The sequence below is a fragment of the Pipistrellus hanaki genome (genome assembly GCF_964339955.1).
Source record: "Pipistrellus hanaki genome assembly, chromosome: 6".
In the NCBI taxonomy this organism is placed as follows: Eukaryota; Metazoa; Chordata; class Mammalia; order Chiroptera; family Vespertilionidae; genus Pipistrellus; species Pipistrellus hanaki.
Window position 1 is genome coordinate 6,392,133 of NC_140508.1, and position 9,754 is coordinate 6,401,886.

The 9,754-nt window shown below is 67.7% G+C and overlaps 1 protein-coding gene across 1 annotated transcript; it reads right to left on the minus strand.

Annotated features, from left to right (window-relative positions):
- Positions 1-94: 94 nt before the first annotated feature.
- On the minus strand, positions 95-1,676 carry SOX18 (SRY-box transcription factor 18; the record flags this gene model as incomplete). Its single annotated transcript, XM_084887702.1, has 2 exons — positions 95-1,279; positions 1,397-1,676. The coding sequence occupies 2 exons, from the start codon at positions 1,674-1,676 to the stop codon at positions 501-503; spliced, it is 1,059 nt and encodes a 352-aa protein (XP_084743828.1). The 3' UTR covers positions 95-500.
- Between the last annotated feature and the right edge of the window lie 8,078 nt (positions 1,677-9,754).

Below are 9,754 nucleotides of genomic sequence, written 5' to 3' on the forward strand. Positions count from 1 at the left end.
GGTTTGGAGGGAAGGACAGGTCCAGGCCCCCGCGGGCACTGCTCCATCCTCCCCAGCGACCACAGACAAGGCGAGCTCAGGGCGAAGAGGCGGCGCTTTATTGTGGCCTCGCCCGGCTCGGGACCAGCTCCGGCTCCTCCTTTACAGCAAACCAACAGGTGGTTCCTCCCATTGAAAAGCCCTTGCTACATTGATGCTTTGATTACTGAGACCCCTTGGAAGACAGGGTGTAAAAGTTTAAAACTTAAATATAGTGTATTGTGTATATAAAAAAAAGGCAAGGTAAAAACACAACCTGGTTCTAGAAAACACTGCAGGAAAAGATTAGGCGCTTGGAAAACTTAACCCTGGCAGGGCCAGCCCACAGGTTCTAGGACCCGGCGTCCTGGAAAAGCCTGCGCAAGCCGGACCCTCCCTTGCAGGCCCGGGTCCGGCGGCCGGCGGCTGCAGGGGGGGACACGAGGGGAGGGAGGGAGAGGGAGCAGGGCGGGGGCGGCGGCCTAGCCCGAGATGCAGGCGCTGTAGTACACGGCGCTGCTGGCGTCGGACAGCGCGGCGATGAGGCTGCTCTCCTCCGGGCAGGACATGGCGCGCGGGCCCAGCCTGGCCAGCGCCAGGTGGCAGGGCAGCCCGGCGGCGTCGTGCCGAGTCCGGCCGCAGTGGAGGTACTGGTCGAACTCGGAGAGGTCCACGTCCGCCCACAGGTCGGCGGCGGGCCCCAGCGGCTCTGTGCCCTCCGGCGGGGCCTCGGGCGGCGGCGAGAGCGGGCCGGGGGCGCCCAGGCCGCAGTAGAGGCCGGGCGGCGGCGCGGGCGCGGTCCTGAGCGCCTCCCCCGGGGGCGCCCCGTAGCGGCCCGGCTCCCGGGGCGGCGCGGCGGGCGCGTAGGGCGCGCGGAAGGCCCGCAGCACGCAGTCCTCGGGCGCCGCGGGCGGCGGGAAGAAGGCGGCCTCGCCGGGCTCCAGGCCGTCCAGCGGCGAGCGCTCGGGCGTGGGCAGCCCCAGGCCGTCGAACTCGGCTCCCAGCGGCGGCAGCTCGCGGAAGGCGCGGGCCGGGCCGGGCGCCGCGGGGAAGGGCTCCGGCGGCGGCGGCGGCGGGCCCGGCAGCGGGAGGCCGTGCGGCGGGAGGCCGGGCTCCGGGCGCCGCGCCCTGCGCGCCTGCTTCCGGCGGCGCGGCCGGTACTTGTAGTCGGGGTGGTCGCGCAGGTGCTGCACGCGCAGCCGCTCCGCCTCCTCCACGAAGGGCCGCTTCTCCGCGGGGCTCAGCTCCTTCCACGCCCTGCCTGCGGGGCGGCGGTCAGCGCTGTCTGGGGGGACTCCGGGGCCCGCGCCCGCCCCCGGGGAGCCCGCCGCCGGGGGAGCCCAGGGAGCCCGCCACCCCCGGGGAGCCCCGCACTCACCCAGCATCTTGCTCAGCACCGCGTTGTGCAGGTCCGGGTTCTGCTGCGCCAGCCGCTTGCGCTCGTCCTTCGCCCACACCATGAAGGCGTTCATGGGCCGTCGAACGCGCAGCTCGTCGGCCGCCAGGCGCTCGCCGCGGCCGGCCGGGCCGAGGCCATAGCCGCCGGGCTCGGGGCTGCGCGGCGGGCTGGGCGGCGCGGCGGGCGGCGGGGCCCACGCACAGGCGCGGCGGGCGGGCGGGCGGTGCGGCGCGGCCTGGCCGGGCGGCGGCCTCTGCATCCCAGCGGGCGCGGCCGGCGGCGGGAGCGGGCGCGGGGCGCGGCGGGCTGGGCGGACGGCGGGACGCGGCTCCGCCGGGTGGCGCCCAGATATAGCGGCCCGGGGCCAATCGGCGGGGCGGCGGGCGGGCCGGGGCGGGCCGAGGCCGCCCCCTCCCGGGGCTCCCTGTCCCTCCCGGCGCGTCCCGCCCGGCCTCCGGAGGAGAGACCCCAGCGCGAAGGGCACTGATGTGGCCGCAGCTGGGGGCGCCGTCGGGGCTGGCAGCCGTTCAGAGGAGCTGCCGCCCCGCCCACGGAGCCGCCCGCGGGGTAACGGGAGGGGCTGCCTGCCCAGGTTCCTGGAGGAAGGGCCGCACTTACCCGTGTCCTCCTCCCGGGAGCCTAGCTCAGAGGTGAGAAGCGCCCTCCGGGTAACGGGTGTCATGTCCGCGGCCCTCCACGCACGCGGCCTCTCAGTCCTGTCCGGGGAGTTAACGGGAAGGTGGTCCTTACGTCCCCCTCCCCCTTCCCCTCCCAAACCCACTCAGAACAGGACACACCTGGGCAGAGGGCCTCATGCCACCCCCGGCCTGCTGGGTGCGGGGTGGGGCCTGGGCCAGCCCAGCTGGTTACCTGCCCACCCAGGCCACCAGGGCAGCAGAGGAGAGTGAGGGGGGACCCAGGGTTGGGCAGGTGGGGAGGGAGAGGAGGGGGAGGGGGAGCCCTCCTACCAGCCCTAGGAGGACTTCCAGAACTGAGGCCTCTCCCAGCCCGCCTGCCCCCCCCCCCCTTGCCCCTGGCAGGAGGGGCCTGGGCTCTGAGCCGGAGGTCTTCCCCATCCGTCTTCCCACTGGGTCCTGCTGAGGGTGGGTCTGTGGAGGGTGGAGCAAGGATCCCAGGCTCCCGCTGTTTCCTCCTGCACAGCCCTCTTAGCGGAGCTCTGCAGCCCCTCCCCCACGGTGCCAGGAGCCTGGCCAGGTGTGGGAGCTCTGTCCCTGGTGGCCCCTCTGGGCCATATGCACTCTGACTGGGGGGGACCCCACTGGGCCTACGGCTCCCCCAAGGCCGTGCTGCCCAGGGAAGGCCAGAACCCCACGGGGGTCCCCTGAGGGCCCTCGCTGACTTGGGCCTGTAGGGTCTCATCCGACAGCCAGAGGAGGAGTGAAGGGCGGGTTCCAGGCTGGCTCTGATGTCCCAGGCCCAGCCACTGGGCCAGACCTGCGCCCAGCCGATGCTCAGGCAGCCGAGGACCTGGCTTCCCTGGGAGGCAGGCCAGAACGGAGGGCCCTGGTGGGCAGGTGCACAGCCCCTGCCAGTGGGGCGGCTCCCCTCTGACAGTGAGGGGGAGCCCTGTGGGCAGGAGCGGGGAGCCTGCAGGTGGAAGGGCGGGTTTGAGGGGTCATTGTCTGGCGGAGGCTCTGGGTGTGGTCAGGGTCTCCAAGGTCTGGCTCGGCCTGGCAGCCGCTGTTCTGGAACATGGTCATTGGGGTTCAGGAAGGAGGCATCTGGGACCCCCCACTGCAGTGCCCCCGCCCCCCCCTTGTGAAAGGATTTCAGTTCCTGAAGGGGCCCTGCCTGACCCCCCGCTGCCCTGACAGCCCAGCATCCCCCCGCACCCCCGCCAGGCCTTGCCGCGCCCCAGCCAGCGACCCTCCCTCCTGGTCCACCTGTTCAGCTCCGGTGTCCGGATGTCACGTCCTATGGGTGGGACTGGTCAGGGCAAGGTGAGGGCTCCCGGGGCCCCCTACCTCTTTGGGGGTCTGGCTGCTCTCTCCTTTGAGCTGCCTGGCAAGGGTGTGGACAGCCTGGCCCCTCAGGCCCAACTGTCCAGATGGGAGAACAATGGGGTGAGGACTCCCCGGGGCTCTGCCGGGCTGGTGGGTGTGGCTGGCTGTGTGTGGCGGGGGACCTCAGATGTGGGAGTCTGGTCTGTGTGTGGTCTGCTGTGACTCAGCCTGGGTTTGGGGCGAGGTAGGCTCTAGTGTTGGAGGTTGAACAGGACCTAGAATGGGGGTCCTGCTCCAGTGCAGTCCTGCCCTCAGCACCCACCAAGGGGGGTCCCCAAGACTTCTCTGGCCACCAAGCTGTGGTCCCTGCTCTGTCCAAAGTGTGGGTGATAATGAGTTTGGGGGCGTTCCTATGCTTCCAGGACCCACCCCAGGCTGGCCTGAGACTCAGTTGGCTGCTGCCCACCCTTGGGGGGCCCTGTGTGTGGCCCCTAACTCCCCAGACAAAGGTACCGTGGAGGGCAAGCTCTCTCTAACGTGTGTGGCTGGCCTGCGCGTCGTGTAGACACTGCTCTGCTGCCCTCTGCTCGCTCCTCCCTCAGCCTGGACTGGACCCCCCAACCTCTGGGTGAAGCCTGCAAAGGATGCTGGGTAATCCCCCTCGGGTTTTTTGTGGGGGTGGCTGGGCTCTGGGGGTGGCAGACCTCCCAGGCACTGCCCGGGGCGCAGCCTGCCGCAGGAGCAGCAAGCTGGGACCAATTACCGGCCTGTGGGCTGGACCCTCCTGCGCCAGAGGGTGGAGTGGGTCCCCCTGGATCCAGGACCGGGCGGCGGGGACTCTGGTCCCGAGACCTCCGTTTAGGAGCCCGGCTCCCCGTTCAGATCCCGCCTCCTGTCCTGAGACCCGGCTGCAGGCCTGGCCAGGCCGCCTGCTGGGCCTTGCGCTGCGCCCGGGGAAGGAGGTGAGGTCAGCTGGGCCTTGGACACGCCTCTGCAGGCCACCCGGCGACCTGGAAGCAAGTGGGCACACGTGGCCGGTCAGGCCCCCGGACACGGGCCATGCTCTAGCGGGTCCTCCCGCTCATTCCCGGGTGCTGGCGCCCGCGCCCTGGGCCTCTCCTGGGAGATGGGGGTGGGGGTGGGGGCAAGGTGCGGTGCAGCTCTCTAGTGGGTTGGTGTGGGGTCAGTGTGATTCCCAGGCGCACGGGCCTGCAGCCGGGCAGAGCTGCGGGTGTGGGACTGGTGTCCGAGTGGCGGTGGGCGCGGGGCGGCTGAGGTCTGAGCCTTGGGGGAGCAGGGGGCGTGGGCTGTCCGGGCCTCGGTGTGTGGGGACACGGGCTGTTGTGCAGGGTGTCGATCTGGCTGAGTGCTGCCGGGCCAGCAGGACTGGGGGGGGGCACAGGCCTGGGGGGGCCTGGAGTGAGAGCAGCTGGAGGTGGCAGACAGTTGGGGACGGCTGGGTCAGGCCACACGTGGTGAGGGTGCAGTGTCGGTGGGTGTTGCGCTGAACAGGAGTCGGGGTGTTGAGCTGTGTAAGCCTTTGGGGGCCCTGTGGCTGTGTGTCCTGGGGTGTTGCTGCATGCTGTGTGGCCCCCTCTCTGCTCAGCAGGGCTCCATGGGAACTAGGCTGGGGATGGGTGGCTCTAGGTTTCCTTGGCAACAGTAGGGAGGAGCCAGGAAACACCAGCTCAGGAAGGAAGGCTGCAGCTGAGGCGAGGGAGCCGGAGGGCCGGCCTGGCCAAGCAGGCGCCAGACACTGTCTGTGCCATCGTCCGGTGCTCTTGCCCCTGGCTCCACCCTGTGCCACCCAATTTGGGCACAAGCAGCTGCTGGTGCGGCTTCTTTCCTCAGATCTCAGGGCCCTGGGTCTGGCTCTGAGCTGCCTGCTCTGCAGGAGGTGTGCCTGTTCCCCTCCGTGGCTCTCGGTCTGCCCTGCATGGGGGCGTGTGGTGGCACACGTGGGTATCCCAGCCGCAGGAGAGCAGCGGCCTCTGGCGGGCCCGGCCCCACATTTCCCTGGAGGTCCTGGCGACAGTCCTCAGCTCCTGGGAAGCAGGGAAAGAAGGAGCTGAGCCCGAGGTGGTCACCGTGGTGACCGGCGGCTGTGATGGCGGCGGGGGCTGTCAGACAGGCTGGGCTGGCTCTTAGGGACGCCCCTCCTCGCTCGGGCCAGGGCCCAGGCCTCCAGCTCTGACTGCTTGTGTGGCGCTCCGACCTCTAGGCCCTGTTCTAGGAAGTGGGGCTTTGGCAGCAAACGCATCAGACCCAGTCTGCCGGGGGGACTCCCGGTGAGGGAGCCGGTCAGGGAGCCGGCGAACAGGTGCGGACATGGGGCCAGTGAGCTTGCTCCAGGGAAGGCCGCTCGGAGGAGAGGGGCTGTGTCTGGGGGCCACTGACTTTCGTGAAGTGACTCTTGAGCTGCTTCTTGAAGGAAGCGTGAACGTCATGAGGAATCTCAGGGGAGTGCTTACACAGGGACCAGCGTGCGCATGCCGGGCGGGACGGCAGGCCGTGGGGAGAGCAGGAGGGGCTGTGTGGGGCTGGGGGCTCTGAGCAGAAGAGGGCTGCCACCTGACAGCTTCCACAGCCAGCACAGCGCCCTGTGGAGTCGGTGACAAAGGCAGGGGTCTGGGCCTGGCCAAGGCCACCTCCCAGGCCTGTCCCCTCATCCCCATCCCACTCACGAGGCCCCTCCACTTCTCTCCAGAAGGGCAGGGCTGTGTGCCTGGGCCCAGGGTTTGCTGACCTCCTCCTTCACCCATAGCTCTGACTTGCTGCTGCCTGGGGAGGGGAGGAGGGGGACGGGGTGAGGGGAGGTGGAGTGGCCGCCGGGCTGGCGGGCTGGCAGGGCAGGGAGGGCGGCGTTTCTGGGAATTGTGTGGGGGAAGCATTGTTAGAGCCGCCTGAGCAGCCACCAGCCTCTAGGGATGCCTGCCTCCCTCCGAGTGCTGCCTCTGCTGCGGCGGGATGGCGTAGAGGGGGAGGGGGCGGGAAGCTGGACCTGGGCCAAGGTGAGTGGCCGATGGACTGGCTGGAAACTCCAGAGAGCCTGCTCTGGGCAGGTGGCTCTCCCCATTCTGCAGACTGGGAGGCGGAGGCCCAGAGAGGCCGCCGCGCAGAGCCGGGCACTGGTTCCCGGGACCGACGCCCTGGCCGCTGCCCTCCGGACCTCAGAGGAGTAGGTGGTCCAGGCCCACGGAGTCCCTGTGCCGGAGCTGTGGCCGCAGGAGGGAGGGGATCTGAGGGTGCTGCGGGAGAGCTGCCTGCAGGGCCGGGGTGGCGTGCTCCGGGGCTGCAGGAGCCCTGCCTGCCTGCGGCCAGGACCCAGGCCTGTGAGCTTAGCAGCCCGGCCTTCCCACCAAGGCCCGCCCCGCCAGGAGGGAAGCACGGATGCCACCGGCTGGGGTCACGGCGGCTTCTGGCGGGCGGGGGTGGGGGACACAAATAGAAAAATAAATGGCCTGAGCTTCCGATGTTTCTGTGGACGGAGGACGGGAGGAGCAGGCCTCTGGGCTAAAGGTGTGTGGGGCCTGTGTGGAATGGACCCTAGGATGTGGTTGGGTGTCCCCAGACTCCTGTCAGGGCCGTTTCTGGGCCCTCTCCGAGGCCCCTGGACAGGGCGGGCCTCCTACAGAGGGCTGAGGTCACTCGTCTCTCAGGGAAGGGGCGGAGGGTGGAAGGCCTGGAGAGGGTACAATCCCGAGGGGAGGGCGGCCGGTGGGGGGGGGGGGGAGGGCAGGCCTGGGCTTGGGGGTGTGTATCTGTCCATGCACGCCCCTTGGCACACCGTGGGGGCTGAGGGATACCCCCGAGGTGGGCCTACGGAGTGTGCAGGAGGGCTTTCTAGAATAGAATGGGGTAGGGGTCTGGACCTGGGCCAAGGTGATTGGCTGATGGACTGGCTGGAAACTCTAAGAGAGGCAAGTGTGCTGTCTCCCACCCCTTACTTCTCTTAACGTTTTAGTATATGTGCTGCCGAAGCGAGCACTATTAACGTTTGACCTCTAACAAGGAGACCCCAATTCCCACATCCACACATTCCTGGCTCCAAACCCAGCCTGGGACGAGGTGGGAGGCGGCTGCGGAGCACTCGCCGAGGCTGCGGCCGGCTCAGAGCCCCTGGAGGGAGGGTCCGCATCTGCCGCCCCGTCGGGCGCATGCTGGGGAAGCTCCTTGGAGAAGGAAGTTCCCCAGGTCGGGTAAGGTCCATCAGGGGTCGGAGGTGAGCGAGGTTCTGGGGGTCATGAACTCATAAGGGGCCCAAGGACAGGGACTTCTCGGGGGGGAGTTGGGAGCTCGGGGGCTGGCCAGTGATACTTCAGCTTGAGCCTGGTGAGGGTGGGACCCACCTTCAGCCTCCACGAGGGAAGGCCGCCTCCAGGACGGCCCACATCCCACTTGGCTGCCTCAGCGCCCTGGCCACTCCGCGGAGGGTGCCTGCCTGGCTGACAGGCAGGTCCGGTCCATGGCTCATTCCTGCCACCTAGAGGCCACTGCTCATGCTGCCTTGGAGCAGGGTCACCCCACCCGGACCCTGGATTCTGGCTCACTACACCGGGCCACACCGCCCTGCGGTGACGGCTTCCAGGTCGGAGCCGCCTGCACGCTGGATGCACGCTGGAGTTCAGGGCTCCCGTCACGGGAAGGGCTGTGGTCCCCAGGCCCCCAGCTTGGAAGCCATCTGTCCCCCACTTGTCCTGCCCAATTCCCTGGGCCAGACTCCCCGGACGCCCTGCTTCAGCCCCACAGGCTGCCCTCTGCTGGGCACGCCTCCTGCCGAGGCCCCGCCTCTTGGCCATCACCCTCGGGGGCCACAGTGCCTGGCTCTCCTCGGTCTGCAGTGTCAGGGGGCCTCTGATGCATTGAGACACGCCTGCTCCTACAAGCTGTCTCTGTGGCCCCCAAGCCCCCGAGGTGGAGACCCCCGCTTCTCACGGAGACGGAGGGCCTCGGGCACACAGTCTGGGTTCCCACTCTGGCTGGGCCAGGGAGTGGTGCCTCTCTCCTCCGTGACTCACATTCGTGCACGAGCGGATACTCACAGGGCTGCGCTAGCACGTCTTCAGGGCCGCTAAACACTTAGCAGCATCCCTTATGCAAAGCCCCTTGCACAGGATGCTGGAGACCATCCCTCACCAGGGCGGCCTACCCAGGAAGGTCAGGCTGAGCCCTCGGGCTGGCCCTCCGGGGTGTCTGCACGGCCGCTCTCTCCCCAGCACTTCGTGCTGCCGCGGCCCATGGGGAGAGTAGGTGGGGACTGGCCGTGAGGCTGGCTCCTTGGCTACAGCCTGCTCCAAGGGCTGTGCTGACGCCCAGGCGGCACCCCAGGCAAGACCCCCGAGAGGCCTGTGCCCATCCCCTCCCTTTAAAAAATTTAAAATGCTTTCTTGATTTCAGAGAGGAAGGGAGAGGGAGAGGGAAACATCAGTGATGAGCTCCTGCATGCCCCCCGCTGGAGATTGAACCCGAAATCCGGGCATGTGCCCTGACCGGGAATCAAACTGTGATCTCCTGGTTCATAGGTTGACACTCAGCCATGGAGCCACACTGGCCGGGCTCAGCTTCTCCTTTTGACTCTGCTCTTAGGGACCTAAGCTGCTCTGAGGTCTCTAGGACACACCTTCCTGCTCAGAGGCAGACGGCTGCTCCCTGTGCTCCAGCCTTTGTTGGACCCCGTCGTGGTGCTCAGAGTGGCGCCAGCCTGAAGGGGAGTTCCCTTTGAGCACTCCTCCATCCACTTACCCGCCTGTTGGGGGGCCTGGCTCGGCAGTCCCGTGGACACATCCCTGTGGGAGATGCCCAAGGAAATGGGCAGGACAAGTAGGGGACAGACGGCTTCCGGGCCGGGGCCTGTGACGGGAGCCCTGAACTCCAGCGTGTGCAGGCGGCTCCGACCCTGGGACGGGTCCTCTGGAGCTACTGCTGGGTTCTGTGTCAGGTCCCTGCCCGCGCCTTGTTTAGCCTGCGGTGTTCTGTGGACAGGTTGGGGGTGCGGCTCCAATCTCCCTAGTGTCACTGGTATTGCTGGACCCTCACAGGCTGCACACACTCTCTTACCAGATGTTGGCTTCAAGATGGGCGGGGCTCAGAGCGAGGGGCAGGATCAGTGCTGGTTTGTAAATTGGGGGTGCTGTGCTCTCCTGTTACACTGGAAAACCTTTGCTCCCTATAAGGAATTCCATGCTTTTTCCTAGAATTTCATAACCTATGTTTTCCTTTTCACTTTGGCTGCTGGGAAGCTCAGTTATAGCTAAGTCATGGTCAGCTGGTGTCATCTGAACATTCCGTCTTCCATCTGGCCTCACAGTTAATTAACTTGAATTTTAGTGACTGTGGGTCCACAATACTATAGACCTCAGTCCCCTGGCCTCTA